Source organism: Colias eurytheme, chromosome 6 (assembly GCF_061535395.1).
Source record: "Colias eurytheme isolate Ceu_HAF_F1 chromosome 6, ilColEury1 Martin Lab GWU primary, whole genome shotgun sequence".
Taxonomy (NCBI): Eukaryota; Metazoa; Arthropoda; class Insecta; order Lepidoptera; family Pieridae; genus Colias; species Colias eurytheme.
The window spans coordinates 8,707,842-8,725,175 of NC_142985.1; the positions used below are offsets into that span (position 1 = coordinate 8,707,842).

At 34.6% G+C, this 17,334-nt stretch overlaps 2 protein-coding genes across 4 annotated transcripts; one reads left to right on the forward strand and one right to left on the reverse strand.

Moving 5' to 3' along the window:
• Positions 1-631: 631 nt before the first annotated feature.
• Positions 632-6,098, reverse strand: Rpn13 (regulatory particle non-ATPase 13). 3 transcript variants are annotated; one of them, XM_090102987.1, is made up of 6 exons: positions 5,942-6,098; positions 5,494-5,834; positions 5,151-5,365; positions 4,145-4,344; positions 2,208-2,374; positions 632-1,119 (listed from the first exon to the last, which is right to left on the reverse strand). In XM_090102987.1, the coding sequence occupies exons 2-6, from the start codon at positions 5,821-5,823 to the stop codon at positions 874-876; spliced, it is 1,158 nt and encodes a 385-aa protein (XP_089959113.1). In that variant the 5' UTR covers positions 5,824-5,834; positions 5,942-6,098; the 3' UTR covers positions 632-873. The 3 variants fall into 3 exon arrangements, with proteins under 3 accessions (XP_089959113.1, XP_089959112.1, XP_089959111.1); XM_090102986.1 differs by having other exon boundaries at positions 2,244-2,422; XM_090102985.1 differs by having other exon boundaries at positions 2,208-2,422.
• A 2,716-nt stretch (positions 6,099-8,814) lies between these two features.
• Positions 8,815-17,011, forward strand: LOC149907867 (tumor protein D52). The gene is made up of 5 exons (XM_090102988.1): positions 8,815-9,610; positions 10,644-10,807; positions 13,273-13,376; positions 15,290-15,452; positions 16,128-17,011. The coding sequence occupies exons 1-5, from the start codon at positions 9,238-9,240 to the stop codon at positions 16,245-16,247; spliced, it is 924 nt and encodes a 307-aa protein (XP_089959114.1). The 5' UTR covers positions 8,815-9,237; the 3' UTR covers positions 16,248-17,011.
• The last annotated feature ends 323 nt before the right edge of the window (positions 17,012-17,334 follow it).

Here is a 17,334-nt window from a genome sequence, read left to right on the forward strand (position 1 = left end):
TATTTCGAATCGAACGTTTTCTTTGAGTAGGTAGACAGGCAGGTATGAATTGCTTTAATTGACAATTTCCGATTATGCGATCCGCAGTCATTATAGCAGAGCACCGATGGAAGGCATGGTCACCTTGAGCGCGACCGATGTTCTTTCTAAATGTGAAATGTTCGCTACGTCATCCAGCACGCGCATTTATTGGACGTGGTCGCGATGCTCGGCGCGTACACCCGCGAGCCGCTCGCGACGCGGCCGGTGCGGGGCGCGCGGGGGGCGGGCGGACATGCCAAGGTAGGCGAGCAAGCAACATATTTACTCATACATCGGAGGCGTAAATCACCGTGCATCTATTTCGAGTGGGTCGCGCGGGGCGGGGGACAGACGTCGATGCCGGTCTGGCGCCAGGATTCCCCAGCGCCCCTCGCCCTTCGCCCCTTGCGACACCGTGCCTAACCTACCATGAATACCTCGTTTACCGTGTTATTTTACTCTGCTCATCATTTTCATATTGAACAATGGGCTTGAAATAAGCGTTGGTGAATTGCACAGTATTATATTATGTTAAAAATCAAACTGGTGCAGTCAACGTTTGCATGTTTATTTACAGATATAAGGATGGTGGTGTTTTCAAATTAAATAAGAAATTCAAATCTAATTTATTGAATAGCATAAAAATTTTGTAGGTACATAATGTAAGACGAAGAAGACGTTAAAAAAATTACAATTTCACACACATCTTCACTTTACGTTCAATAGCCAATTAAATGACTTACAATAGAACGATAAAGGGAATTATTATACATTAAAACACAAAATTACTTTGAAGTCAAGAATCTTATAAATAGACTCGATTGATAAAAAAAACATGAATTATCGATGAAATTAGTCAAGCGACATTCCGGCGTCACCGTCCTTCTTATCATTTTTATTATCTTGCGGTTTGTCTTTTTTCTTATCATCCTCCTGGGACTTGCTGGCGTCGGAAGTTGAAGAGCTCTCGAGAGCTTTGAAGAACGCCTGCATGTCTCCTGTGTTGGCTGCTGACGTCACCTCCGACGGCAAACCGAATTGCGACATCACTGGACCCATTTGGCCCGATGACAGCGCCGAGGAAAACTGATTGGCCGCCTGTAAAAACATCAATTGTAGCAACATATCTTATAAGAACACAATATTTTGCAATATCTATATTTTTCTCTCGTTATATTATTTCTCAGTGCAATTATCTTATAAACGTATGCGTAGTTCTAATGAATTGTAACGTTAATTACAGGAAAATTAGTTCCTAGTATAGAAGCAATTATTGTGTTAGTTTAGATTAAAAGAAATCGCTAGTTACGTAACATGCAAATGTGAAAATGACCTCACATACACTTTTTAAATTATAAAAAATACAAAGTATGATTTGATTGAACAAACAAATAAATTAAACAATTATGAATATTTTGTGATAACATTGTGCTTGAAAAAAAAAATGTACATACAGTCACGAACATAAATATATTACTATGGGGAGATTAGCAAAAATATCTGACACAAGAACGAGTGTGTGTTAGATAACTAAAATAATTATAAATATAACTCTGTTTTAATATAATCACAACGCGGTTTTTAATTTGCGGTGATATTTCTTCACAAGGAACAATGCATTTGATTCTCGATATCAGCTTTCGATTTTTAGAGTAACATCTCTGGTGTTTAAAAAGAAAAAGCGTTAACTGACGCAACATTGTAACGACGTTCAGTTCATTAAATCAGTATTTGTTTATTATGGTTTATTAGTTAAATCCAATCTTAAAATTACTCGCATCGGTCATTATAAGAATAAAATATAAAATGTAATGTATTGAAAAAAGTTAAACAATTGTGCAGTTTTAACAAAACGAAATTATGTATTACATATTTTTATCAATGCCCGACGGAACAAGGTTACGTTATTGAATTTGGTTGGACTGTCAAATGTTGCCTATTAAAATGACTCTAATATAGTAACATATTTATGCTTGTGACTGAACTAACACATAAATAAAAAATAAAACTATGGGAATTAATTTTCCGTGCATACACATCAATATTCAAGTAAACAAGCCATATACTGCATTCATACAGCTCCCAACACAGATGCACAAAAGCTAGCTCAACACAGTAACCCCGTGGGACCGGGCGGGCCGCATGCGGAAGCATCGCGCCGGTGGTCGCGCGACTGGTTGGTTCACCTGAGCGAACTGCGGTGAGAGCAGTGTGGTCCTTACATCGTCCTGGGGCACGGTGGGCGGCAGGTGCGGCGTGAGGCGCTGCGCGTGGGCCGGCGCGCTGGCCGTGCTCACCACCTCGGGCGCCGCGAGCGCGCCCGCCAGGTCCACGCGCTCCTCCGGCGCGGTGCCTAGCCCAGAGAAATAGCGTTGCAAGTCCGATAGTACTATTTGCCCACCTGAAACATAACCAAGAAGCTTACATCTAATACACTGGAGATTTCAGTATGAACATTAACTTGTAACAAGAAAATATGACCTTGAATGACGCTTGTATGTTTTTTTATCCTTTTCACACCTAACTAACTACCTAGGTGTGAAAGGGATAAAAAAAATGTATGCGTGTACTAGAGTACGTTAGAGTACACACGTAAGAAGTGAAACTTTTTTATGACCTTAAAAATGTCACGAGTATGGCGTAACGCAAAAATGTCACGCGTACGGCGTAACGCAAAAATGTCACGCGTACGGCGTAACGCAAAAATGTCACGCGTACGGCGTAACGCATGAATGTTACACTAAATTTTTGTCCAACCCCGATAAAGAAGTTTCACTTCAAAAACATACAGGCGTCATTCAAGGTCATATTTTTTTGTTACAAGTTAATGTTCATACTGAAATCTCCAGTGTATTAGATATAAGCTTCTTGAACATAACCGCCACGTTGCGCGCCCGTCTCCTGTGATCCCTGAGCGTATATTCATTGATTCCAGGGATTTAACGTTGGGATCACAGTTATTTTAACCAGAGGATTGGCGATTGGATATAGCGTATCATGTCCATATTGAAAGGCGGTTGCAGAATAAAAAAAGAGATACGTAGGTTGATGGTTCATTGAGATGCAGTTTTTATTTATTTTACTACTTTTGTAGTGTTCATTAAATTTAAAACAGACTTATATTAAAGAAGTGGGGTTAAGCTTGCTTGCTTTCTATTAAATGGAATATGTTATATAATACAATACATAACATTATTTACCCAACTACATAATATGTGGGTGGTGTCAGATTTCATATTGGGATAACCCCAAATTGTGCTGAATCACTGTTTAGTTATGATAATTCATCTATACATATAATAAATCTGTAGAAGGGTCAATTCTATACATTGAAAATATTGAAAAAATAAATAGCAGGGGGTGTTACTGGATCGATACCAAACCCAAATATGTGATTAAAAAAATTTTTGTCTGTCTGTCTGTCTGTCTGTCTGTATGTGAAGACATCACGTGAAAACTAACGGTTCGATTTCGATGAAACTTGGTATAATTATACCTTATTATCCTGGGCCTAAAATAGGATACTTTTTATCCTGAAAAAATACGAAGAAAAAAAAATAATCTTAATTTTTCAGTTTTATCCATAGACGTTGTTCTGTAGAACAGCGAACACACGTTGGGTATTATTATAGGCCTAGCCGTATTTGAGTCCAATAGATATTTATAAGATGTTATTGTCAGAGTTACTCAAAATGGAGAAATGAACCATCCACGCGAAGACCGACATCCGCGCGGACGGAGTCGCGGGCGGAAGCTAGTAATACATATATTCTTTCAACATTTTGATACTTGAAAGTATTGATGTAACAATTTATCCAATTATTTTACACATCACATTATATGATTTATGTTAAAACTTGACTGATACATTGTAGTAACTGACTCATAAAAATAAAAAAAGACGGGTTGCACTCCGGGAGTGCCGGCAGAAGTGAAAACTTGATTATTAACGTTGAGCATGTTTGATATCCATCCGTCTTACGCTTTTTCGATCAGGTTACGTGTCCTGACGCGAGTTTAAGATTTTATACTCAACACCGCTAAAGAAGTTTTCACTTCAAAAAGGTCTATGTATTTGTTTGAAAGGGATATATCCGATCCATGTTTCCATCATCATACTCACTTCTGGGTTGAGAAGCAGTTGCAGTTGCAGTGTTGGGTGGTGTGGCAGTTGGGGCTGGCACATCTCTTGCGCGGGACGGAGTCCTAGCCGCTGGGGCTTCAGTAGTGCGAGGGGCACTACCACCACGGGAGCTGCTGTTACTGCCCGCGGAGGGGCGGCTGCTTGTAGTAGTACTGCCACTGTTGCTGCTGCTGTTATTTCTGAAAGAATAGTTGTTTATCTGTTGCTTGTTACATAAAAGACAGAATTAGGTTAATGTTACAAAACGCACGAGATAGGAATTAAGGTGCACTCACACACATCAGTCACCGTCAAGTCACCGATGACTGATTGGTGACGGTTTGTGTACGTATCCACAAACCCCAGTCACCGTCATGTTGTCCGTCAGTCACGTCGCCGGTTTGACTGAATCATTGAACACATACATCAGGTTAGTCAGTGATTAGACGTGTGTCAACTGTCACGCTAGAGAACATGTAGCAATCATTGACGGTAGCACGACGCTGACTGAACTGAGACGTGACGGCACCGGGTGAGTGGGGATAAAAGTATGATACATGTATGGAAAGATTATTTGACGTGCCTGACCGGTGACGTCACTGATAGATTTCGTGCCGGCGACTGTCGTGTGGGAACAGAGTCATACTAGAACTATTGATACATATTTTTTTTTAATCCTGTCTGGTGACGTGCCGTGACGGTGACTGATGTGTGTGAGTGCACCCTAAGTCTTGACTAAATGCTTTCTGATTAGCAAGGTAACATGAATTTAATTAAGGTAAGTAGCATATATAAAAAAATTATTAAAGTGAAACTTTTATTACATCGTCTCAACTTTTTGGTCTGTGTAGCGCATGTCCCGTGATGGTCGGCTGCCGAGTAGGTATAAAGCAGTGTTCGGAACTGTACGATATTATTATCGTGGTTTCATAAAACCACACAACATTTTTATTTGTGTATTGTGTATAAATGTTGATGCCATATACATATATAACATAACTCTTACCCCATTGTTCCCAACAAGGAAGACAATCCACCAATTTGACCAACTCCACCAAACAACTGCATCAACTGCTGCTGAGACATATTGTTGAGCAAGTTCTGCAGTTCACCATCCTGGGCCCCGCTGCCACCACCTCCCCGACCACCTGATGTGGGGGGATTGTTCAGTGCTTCGTTGATGCGACGGCATAGTTCATCATCCTTGTCAGTTTTAGGCTCCTACAAAAATTATACTTTAGAAAAATCCAACCTGTGATTTTGTAACATTATAAAACTTACATTTATAAACATTTATGTTTGTTTGTATTTATGTAACTTAAGAGTAAAATTTATTAAAATGTACTTACTTGCATCCAAAAGAAATATTTCTTTGAAAATGATTTGAATTTTAGCACATATACTCTGCCTGTAGTACATTCATTGACTCGCACAAATTCACAATCATCAGGGAAAATAAGCAAATCGTCCTCGACTTCGCCTGTAGTGCGATCCTTCCAACAAAAGTGCATGAGGGAATCTTCTCCTTGGTAGACATAAAGAAGGCCCTTCCTCTTGTCTGGATGGACCATACGCCCTTTCAATGTCATTCTACCAGCTCGAAATTCTACCAAGTGTTTGTTTCCACCAGAACTCCCTCCGAGACCCGAAGTATTTCCAAATAAAGCAGTAGCAGACATTGTAATTGATCCTGTGATTTCAAATTGTTTACTTTGAAAAAGCCTTAATTGAGATTGGCCGGAAAAGGTTTCGAAATTTAATAAAATCTTACAAACATAATAACAATCAACAACTTACCTTGTGAAAACTGGATTAAAATAAATAAATCTGTGAATTAGTTTTATATTAAAGATTGTATTTCTTACAGAAAATTATTTTCAAGATTTGACAAAAATGCAATAGTAATTGTCACAGTGTTACCAACTTGTATTAAAAAATATCCCTCTGAAAATAAATCTTTCTCTATGACATAATATTATGTACCTACCTAATTTATTTTTTCAAAGAAATGCTAAGGATCTAAAATGTATTTAATTTTTGTATTTTTTTAGAAATATGGTTCTAATCTAATCACAATGACATGTTTGAAGTTACAAAAATCAGGTCCCATAAAGGTTAGTTTTCATTTATAATGATTCCCTATATTTAGGGAAATTATTCATTTGCAACACTAAATAACCATAAACTATGAACATTTTTTTAAATTTACAAACGGATGCAGCCGATGACAACATGCACGACTTTTGGAAAGTTAGCATTTTTATTATTTCTTAGCTTTTTCCTGGTACAGTATGTAAGAAATTCTAAAAAGCTATTTCAATAAAAAATTGCAACTCAAATTATCGTTAAATATCAAAGTAGATTATATAGTCATAAATAAATTTTGATAATCTAACTGCCTATAAGTAAAATTTAAGTGAAATACTTGTAAAATTGTACTATTACGAACTTATTACGAAGAGCGATGCGTAAAGTGTTACAATTATTAAATAATAAGTATTACAAATTAAAATAATCACAAAAAAAAAGAAACACCGTACTTTGCTTTATCTGTGTTGACTGTCGTTGACATTTGTCATTTAACAATTGTCAATTCTTTGTATTCTATCAATATAATTTTTCATTAATTTTTCACGTTGTTGATTGTTTCTTGAGCCCCGATTGTCTTGTGAAAATTTTATATGTTAGTTTTCCATTAACACAATACTAATTTTTATTTGTAAATGACAATCTATTTATTCTAATAGAGATATAGTTGAAGTTTTGATATAAACAAAAGTGATAAGAAGAAAGAAGCATTTTCATAAAGTATTAATTGCTTATAATTAAATTGATTAAAATGAGCGGCGTTCAGACAGGTCAGTGTTCAATATTTACAACATACTTATCTATTCCTCTTACTTTTAAAAAGTTGTGTAATTTTCTTTTTTCCGTTCTCTTTTATTCTTTTATCAATTGGCCTACTTTCGTATTCCACGATGCGCCTTCAACAAGAAAACGAAATGCGAATATTGTTATATTGATGTTTGTTATGGAAATTATCACTGTTATTATTTATACATTTCATAATCTTAAATCCATAATTTAATGCACAAGACCTGCATTTTGTATGTATATTTAGTTATGGTATACATATTATAACATAAGTGCCATTGGAGTTCTTTCCTCAATGAAACATGCATGACTCATAGCATGTATTTTGTGTAAGTCTCAAGCCTGTTTTCATCTTCTGCTGATAATGTCTATGATAGCCTATTTGGCACTTTTTAGAAGTCATTTCCTTTTAAAGGGATACATAAGCTGAACAATTTATTTAGCAATATCTGAAAGCTGTAAAACTGTCCTAAATGTTTATTTGGATATGATGCAGTGTTAAAATCTGATTACTTCTTACATAATATACTGCAACAAAATACACCAACAATTTAATTATTAATTTCACAATATTGTATAAATATTGTATGCTGAAATTGATTTAACTAGTGTCCATTACTAGTTGCGCCCTACATTTCCACCCACATTATTCATGATGTTAGATATCCTATAAACTGCCTACATAAATTGACTATCAAACATTGAAAGAATTTTTCCAATCGGTATTTTTAGTTCCTGAAATTAATATTTCACAGACACACAACAAAGGTTTCAGCTCAGCTATATTTATACAAACTAAACAACTGAAATGAAATATTTTAATATCAAATTATTCAATATTAACCCATTGAGCCCCGAACGGCCAGATCCGACCGCGACACAATAGATTTCCTATTGTGTCTGTGATTCCGGGGCCTGATGGATTAACTATGTAGGTACCATGATTATTCTTGTTTTGAAATAAAAGGTCACATCAAAACATTATACTCAATACTTGAATTTGAGACTATACTCTTTTTTTTTAATAATTGCAAAATTATTAAAAAAGTTGTCATAGCAAAAAGCATTATAGCAATATGAAATTTTAATTATTTTCACATATGAATAATTATCATGGGTGCTTGCTTCTTGAAGAAAAGTCTTGTATAAAGTATCGGTTAAACAAAAATCTATTTTAATGGTTCAAATTCAATTTTATAAAACCTCTATCAATAATTTAATGGAAGATATTTTTTTTGCAAAAAATAAAAAAAAAATGTTAAATAATAATAAAATCACCTAAGTACCTGATTATGGTACCTATAGATATTAATTATTAATTATAATTAAGACATATTGTCTTAATTATTATATAAAATTAATATAAACTCTATTATGTTGCCTGGGCTCATATAAATAATAAACCTGAAAAAAAATCATAGTAAAAAGTCGCATATTTAGCTCATTTCTGATGCATATTAGATTTAGATAAAATATGTTATTTTAAATAAAGTTAGACATTCAAATTGAGAGCAGACTGAATTCCTTTATGAATCACAGTGACTTGAGCAATTTACCATTTTTTGTGGTATATTGCCAAGAGGTGACGTAAGGAGGTTTTGTTGCGAGTTCGGCGGTTCAGTGGCGAGTTTTCGACGCTCACTTGCCTCCGGCGCTGTCAATAAACTTTACCATACACGGCAAGGTTACTTTTTTGGCATTATTTTATGTCCCGCCACTATAGACGTCGTATGCGCTTAGGTTATACCGAATTCGACATAGGTACATAAAATACTAAAGTGATTTGAGAATATACGTCGTTTAAGGTCAAGAACATTATAATATACATAGAAATAATAATGTTTAAAGCTCGCGTGGTAGGTGGTGAAAGTGGCTAATGCGAGCACTCGGGCAACGGCGCGAGACGAGCGCGGGCGATTGCGCTAGCGAGCCCAACGTGGCGGAAGAAAGGAAACATATTGCTGCCTTTATCATCACAGCGAATATATTTAAATTGTATTCCATGAAACTATTGTGATCAAATAAAATATGTCAGTCATATAATTACCTCAGGAACAATTATTGTTGCAGTGTCATGTTTTATGTTTAGTGTTTTTATTTTTGTTGCCAATGTGCGTCCGATCACCTCGCTCTTTAGGAACATTTAGATTGGACAGTTATTTTTTTACAATTAAAAATATGCAAAATTGCCGCGGCAGACGAGGTAGATAGTCGAAAGGATGGCGGGTCTCGGAGACAGAAGTACCGGGCCAGCGAGTTTGGAGTATATGGAAGATCCTTACTTTGTGCCACCTGATGATGATTCCACTCCTAGCTTTGACGTCGCAGTAGATGAATTGGATGAATTAGAAGAAATTGTGAACTGGACCCCTGATGATGCGGAAGCCGAATGGCGTTCCTTGCCAGAACTAGCCGAATCTGCCTTATGTATAGAAACAGAATTTTACATGGACAATCGTCGCCGTCGACTTCGTATATTTAGAAAAAAAATGCGTGAAGTCCGGGTTACATTTCAAGATTTAACAAAACCGTATCTTGCCAAAGTGTCGAGCCACACAAATTACAAAAAGTTTTTAGGAATAACTCCAGGAGGTTAGTGTTTGGGTGATCTCATTTCAAAGCATCGTACAGGTACTTTGTGAAGTTTGTCATGTTTATATAATAGGCCCTTCATTTGCTGAGAGTTGTCTTAAGTTTACCACAGATAAAGAATACATTCACATTATTGTAGGCTGTAGCAATACAGTATAAATACAGTACACGTCACTATACCCTGTCGGGTAAAACTTGTTATTGGTCTGTTCTCTAAAACTGGTTATATGAATAGGTAGCAATATGTTTTCATACGAGCATGTCATGGCAATGTCTACAAAATTTAGAAATTGTATGTATTTTTTACCAACTATAATGATATTCTATAAGTTTTCACGGTGTCAACAAAGTATCATAATTTAAGTTTGTGCACTTTGTGTTTGTGTTTATATCCATATCATAATATTGGTAAAGTGTGTGCATAAACGTCACTTCAGGCTCCACATTAAAGTTGTGTTACAACATTGCGAAAAAACTCGAATAATTAATCGTCTGTAGTCACTATGCGAATTACGAAGCGTTAGTAAACACGTATGTATAGATCTCGACTCTTGTTTTTGTTATGACTAATAAAAGATAAATCAAGAAAACGTCATTGTAAACACACTTGTGTTCATTGAATCTATATACACAAACTTCAAGTCAGTTAATGGCATCGTAATCAATGTACCTGTATAAAATATTCTATTAGTTTCTAGTTTTTAATATTAAGTCGAACACAGTAATTAAGTATTAATATTTTTTCCGAATCGAATAGAGCACCTTAACGTTTAGTACCCTAATATTTAAAATATTCCTTACTATAATTACTATTACTTGGTAATTCTTTTCATGTCTTACGGGCTTCTAGTTATTATATTCAAAACACTTTATTATATTAAGTTGTCCACTAATTTGTGAAAGTACCTTCTAATTTATAAGACTACCTAGTACCTACATCGAAATCGCAATCTGATTTTAATTGTCTTAATTTGTTTAACTACTATGTACATCGTGCAAGCAATATAAATCAGTAAGTATATTTGTGTATCAGCTGAAGAAGCGATGCCTGGCAGCGGCGCAGGCGACGCGCACGTCGTCGACGAGCTGGCCGGGCTGACCCCGGAACAAGCGGAGCAGCTCAAAGCCGAGTGGAGCCGCGAGCTGGCCAGGGTGGAGGACGAGATCGCGACACTCCGCACCGTGCTGCAGAGTAAAGTGAGTTTATCACTACATAGTAAAGGTGCTTCCCACGTCTGTCCTTATGTCTGTTTGTATGTATGATACACAACGGATTTTGATGCAGTTTTTTTGAAGTGAAACTTCTTCATCGGGGTTGGACAAAAATTTCGTGTAACATTTTTGCGTTACACCGTACGCGTGACATTTTTGCGTTACGCCATACTCGTGACATTTTTAAGGTCATAAAGAAGTTTCACTTCTTACGTGTGTACTCTAGTACACGCATACATTTTTATAGATAGAATAATTCAAGAGGAAGTAGTATCTAATGTTTTAATATTGTAACTGGAAAATAAAAAAAAAATAAATATTGTTTAACACATCTAGGTAACCATATTGTGCTTTATACTGGTTTTTTTAACAAGCAGTCTTCTCGTAAGTCGAATACAAGTGTTTCCTCTACTGATCGCAATGAAGCAGATTGTTATCTTTGTATTGATGTTTATTTAGACTTTCCAAAAGTATGTGTCATCGATATCGAAACTGATGAACAGAGAGTTAGGACTATAACACTGATCCTAATTTATATATAAATTTTGAATTCTTTATTCTTTTCGAGATCTGAACGTAATATAATAATCAGAACGTTCACCATTTTGCCCTTTTAGCCTCAGATACACATTAACAACAACATTACGTAAAACCTTTAAATACCTATGTATGTATTTCTTGAATATTGATAGCATTAATATTACAGTCCCATGTTTCATGATTTCTTAGACATGTAAAAATCCAATTAGACAATAGAATACAAGTTTATTTTCACATAATGCCTCCGTATGACGATAAAGAATCGATAATCCTATTATAAACACAGACGTAGTACCTACTTAATTACCTTAGAATGTATTTATTAAATGTTCTTCCAAAATTTCAGTATAACATTGAATATATTACCCACTTGTGAAAACGTTTTATACCTCTCTAATTGAAACTAATTATGTACCGACTCAGTAGATTATGAAAACTTTCGGATTTCGGCCCCAAACCTCCTTTTGTGTGTCAGAGCAGAATCTTCAACATATTGTGCTAATAAACTGGTTTTTTTGTAGTTGACTCTAATATTTTATAGTATATTTATAGTCACTTGTTAAACTTGTAAGGGGAAAAGTAATGATTTATGGAATGCTTTCATACTCATAGGTAGATTCATTACATTAATCTTTCGGCTTCATAGGCAAAAATTTTAAACTACATACATGATAAATATCCTAACAGATCAAACGATAAACTTAACATAGTGATTAAATTTTGGATACGTTATCAAGGCGAAAATTTTATCAACTTTGATATTGTACTACTAAACTTACGTTGCTCAACTTGGAGGATAAGGAATTTAGATAGTCTTTATACTTCCACGCGATAAAATTTCATTTAGTTTAGGACTTTTTCAAATATGATTAAAATGTTAAGTTTGAAAAAACATGCATATAAATATAATAATTAAAGCATATCTATAACTGGATCAAACAATTTATGAAAACGTGGATAACGTTATTATTACGAGTCTGGTGCATAGGTATTACAAAAAAAAAATGTACTGTATTATAATCCATACCGCTAGTAAAAATGTAATTATAATTATAGAAGTGTGAACAATTCTAGATTTTTAAAATAAAAGGCACAGTTTTATAAATTTTTAAATTAATCACAAAAACTACAACCGGTTTCGATACATCATCCTCAGGTAGATTTCCCTTAAATTCAGTTCCATCCAAAATATAGTGTGATGTTGAACAGAATTAAAAAGCCAATCTAAAATTAATGAAACATCCGCGATACATCTCGTTGATAAGTAGGTATTATATAATTATTAGAAATTATTATTTTATCATATAGCGCAGTAATATAGCCTGAATAAATTTATAGTGTTATGAAAGTCGACGAGACTCGAAGTTATCATCGATCAAATGTTGAACAACTTGTCTTACAAAATTATATAAATACATAGCATATACCTAATTTGCGTTCTCGTTGATCTATTATTGCAACATCGTAGCCGATTAAATAATAATGTACATGTTTATCTCATACATAAAAGGTTAATTTTTGCAACAACAAAATGTTCACAATTAGAATGGAAATGCGATAAGGCCAAATACCACACATATAACATTGAATTATGGGTGAAGGTCGTATTGCAGTGTTTAAAATTAAGTACTTGCTCGCTTATTACTATGGTCGATTTTATCAAATTCACCTAGAATGACTTTACTCTTTTATGTGCAAACAAAGGTTATCAGATTATATTAAATACAAAATAAATAAACACATTTTTATAAGCACCAATGCAATTTTATAAAAATCTTGTGCTTGTTTTGCATTCAGTATTTGATATAAATTATGCAAAGTAATTTTAGAAAAATACCTATTTTTAGCTAGCTTTAAATGTTTAACGATTAATCTATTTAAACATTAATAACTTATACAAATTTCTTTAGATCCGCCAAAGTTCCGAGTTGAAACGAAAGCTTGGCATCACCGTCTGGAAGGAGATCACTGAGGACGTCAATCAAGGATTGAAAAACGTTAAAGAGAGCCAAGTGTAAGTGATCATAATATTTGTTTAATATAAATAATTCAAACAACAAGAGGTCTTCAATTCGATTGCCGATACAAATACATGTTTACTTTTTAGTCCGATAAGAAATAGAAGTCTAATTCACTGCTTGTCCGTCATTGTCGAACAAGAAACACCTAGACTCACAACTTCACAAGTCACAATCAGTCCGACGCAAAACTCTACCTACGCTTGTTTGGGCAGAGTTTTCTAATGAGCTATATAAAAGACTAAAATAAGGTGTTAATTTTTGCCTACCTTTAAATAAGCGATTATGATGCTAGATGATTATAGTACCTACATCAAGGTTGTCATCAAGAAAATTATTGATCAGTAAAACAGGTGTGAAATACCTGTATTTATTTTAGTTCGTCATCAATATCTAATAGCTACTTGCTAACATTTTACGCATTTGAACATTGATAACACACTCGTAAAGTCGGCTCGAATCATTAGTCATAATTGCTATTGATATTTGATAACGAACATTATTTAACGGCGCAATCGCTTGTTTATTCGTATCACGCGTATGCAAATTGTCTAACCTTACGTCAATTTTAATGTAATTTGTATGAAATTTGTACTTTGCTTTTCCCATTTTTTAAATTAATTTTTAATGACAACTTACTATAAATATGGATTGATAGAAAATATAAAATTTAACTTCATGTTGATGTACGTGCACCTTATTTTAATAGATTTACTTCAATGAAAATTTTTATGTGTAGCTAATTAATGCGGATTATTGTAACGTAGATACTAGATATAGATTAAACGTCATTGATAGAAAAGTAGGGTTTCACTATTTCAGAATTATGTAAATGTGTAATGATGCAATGAAATGGTTACAGCTAGTAGATTTTTTCCACATACACGATTTATAATGAAGATGTTGCAGTTTCGTTAGTCAGTCACAGTTTATAAAAACCTTAGTTTGTAAGCCATAAAGTATATGTATGTAGGTATATCCTGACGTCATTAAGCTTATAAAATGTATGAAACATTCTCATCAATATTTTAGTTAACAAATGCTATTTTAATCCGTAAATAGGTCAAATTCTAAAAAATGTAAGCAAATAATAATAATAAGTACTTATAAATAAAACATCATTCATTGATAACGTCCTTTATTAGAAATAATAATAACAATGCATTCCAACAAAACATACATAAAAAACCGCCGCTTGATATGATAATAAATAAAATAGGTATTTAATTCATACAATTCAATACAAACGAAGCTTTCTTTACAAGAATATTATAAACTCGTCGCTCGTCCCGGCGCGGCTCCGCCTGTCTTACCCGGGATAAAATTATAAAATATAGCCTTTGTTCATCAAAAGACGAAAGGTCTTTATAACATTATTGTAGATGTAGATCATTCTAGCACTTGATTTTAGAACCCATTTTAAAATCCGACAAAAATGAGCGTGTGCGATGAATGAAACAATAAATAGCAAATAAATCTAATACATAATTGCCACAAATGGATTATCTACTTCTTATCTCCTAATAACGGGAAATTTCTGTTGATATCTGATGTCGTAAAAAAGATTATTTGGGGCTTCATTCAGCCTCAGGCTTAGTTTTCTGCTACTACATAATATTATTTACAATATTGTCTCTTCAAAAATACCCTTTATCTTCTTTATAATCACATTTTCAAAAGCACGAGAAAGATATTCACGACAATTTACTTGTTTTATTAACGTCTAGTCCGCGCAATGGGTAATTTTTAACATATATAGCATATATTTTTTGAGTACATGTCCTTAAGTCGCAACAAACAAACAAACGAATAATCAATTATACATCCTCTCTATAGATTGGGTTAGACAAGCCATCTCATCAAGTTCTAAAGAAAGAACGATTACAATTAATATCAATCAACATTCCAGATACCAAAAAACCGAATCTGTGATAAAGTCGACTGCGGAGAAGACGACATCGATCCTCGGCGGGCTGACGGCCGGCGTCACGCAGAAGATCGGCCAGATGCGCAACTCCGACTCGTTCCGCTCCATCGAGGAACGTATGGGATACGCGTATGAGAACGTTAAGGTATGCGTTGTTGAGAATATTTGACTAGTCATTAATATTATATATGTGTCGATAAAGTGTATGAAATTTTTGAGGTATCCGTTTTCGGATAATTTATGGTGTGTTGATTAACCTACACATGGAAGGTTACTTTTATGAAAATGTATGTGAATCAACCTCATTCACCTGAATCGTTTACGTTAACGTAAGAAACATGCAGGCATCTATTGTTTATTTTACTTTGTATTATTTTAAAATATGAAATTCTGTTACATTTTCAAAGATCTAATCGAATTTGAAATTAAGCGAAGATTGATTTTAGTTTAGATCACCAAAAAGGCTACTCTCATCTAGAGATTAAGTATGTACATAATAAAAGAGTTTTTTCTTCTGTTATGTATGTCCGAATGTGATATTTAATTTGCATGAAGGAGTAACAAACACACACATTTGTAATATTACTAGGATTTGAATGTTATATGTATAAGGGCTGATTTTTCAATCCTTGGTTAAAACTTATTCGTCGAATAATGTATAGAACTACCATTTTAAAAACGTATTCTAATTGCCCGTATTTGACAGTTTACGTGACATTTTAATATTATCGTGTAATACTTTATTGGACGGATAAGTTTTATCCAAGCATTGAAAAATCGGTCCTAAAAAATATATGAAACGGAACAAAATATATTGCAGGGTAAAGTATCGTCCAGATCGAACTCGACGCAGAGCTTCGACGAGGCGCTGCGCGACGCGAGCCGCAGTGCGAGCGGGGCCACCTCGCCCTCCATCCCTGAGAACAAGCCGCTGCCTTAGTGCGAGTGCGACCCACATACCCCATCTCGCTCACACACACACCACGCGATACTATGAGCTAATAAAGTTGGAACACACACGAGTTTTATTTCTATCTAATGACAGATTGTTTGCAATTTCAACCCGTTTTAACATAATACTTGTAATAAAACATGGGATAAATGAGCCCCATTTCGAAATACAATTTTACCTAGATATTTTTTCATCGGAACTTCTAGGATAAATGAACTGACAGGGATTTTTCTATAATTATTAACGCAGCACTATAAACCCCACAATAATTATTGTAGACTTAAGATTATTGTGCCCCGGGTCTTATGAACGGTGTCTAGTGTACGATTTAAAAGTCATTCATCTGTCTTTGAGGCGTCTTGTGGCGTGGTGAACTAACGGGCGAGCCTTGAATTAAAATGGGAGTGTATTCTGTTTCTTTCGTGGTGTGTAATCTTGCATTCCGACTAATATTTATTGAAATCGTTATAATCTATGTGTTATATGCGAGAAAACGTAAAAAAGAGGCAGGATCGAGGCACGGTGTCCACACTTAAAAGCTTTGCAAAAGAATTTTATATACTCTATATACTTGTTGGTATCACATTGTTGTAATTTAATATAACTATGTATAATTGTCAACTTGCCCGATGCCTGTGTGCAGTTCAAAATGATAAAGATATTTTTATAAGATGCTTAGCTTTCCTTATAAATATTTCCATTATTTACATTGATACATTTTAAATGGAAAATAAAGTTTATGTACTAAATGACATGTGTTTTTTATTTCATACTAGATTTCCGCCGGCGGCTTCGCCCGCGATTCCAAAGAAAAACCCGTTTTATTTATCCCGATTTCCGGGATTAAAAGTAGCCTGTCTCTGTACATAACAAACATTGTAATCAGTTCCGTAGTTTTTTCATAAAAGAATATCGAATATAAATCCTCACAAACTTTCGAATTTATCAAAATCAGGATGTATTAAGGGAAGGGACTGTCTCTCTTATCACAGGCAATGGCTAGCAAGAGAGTCAGAGCCACGTATCGTATCGAGCCTGCACGAAATATTTTTTTTTTTAATATTAGGAAACTTAA

Excerpts from the sequence above, each read along its gene's own strand:
- Rpn13 (XM_090102985.1), bottom strand. The coding sequence starts at position 5,823 with ATGTCTGCTACTGCTTTATTTGGAAATACTTCGGGTCTCGGAGGGAGT. Across the intron at positions 2,423-4,144 it reads AACTGCTTCTCAACCCAGAA|GTGGGCAAATAGTACTATCG; the intron begins GTGAGTATGATG and ends GTTATGTTTCAG. Across the intron at positions 1,120-2,207 it reads TCTCACCGCAGTTCGCTCAG|GCGGCCAATCAGTTTTCCTC; the intron begins GTGAACCAACCA and ends ATGTTTTTACAG.
- LOC149907867 (XM_090102988.1), top strand. The coding sequence starts at position 9,238 with ATGGCGGGTCTCGGAGACAGAAGTACCGGGCCAGCGAGTTTGGAGTAT. Across the intron at positions 10,808-13,272 it reads GCACCGTGCTGCAGAGTAAA|ATCCGCCAAAGTTCCGAGTT; the intron begins GTGAGTTTATCA and ends AAATTTCTTTAG. Across the intron at positions 15,453-16,127 it reads ACGCGTATGAGAACGTTAAG|GGTAAAGTATCGTCCAGATC; the intron begins GTATGCGTTGTT and ends AATATATTGCAG.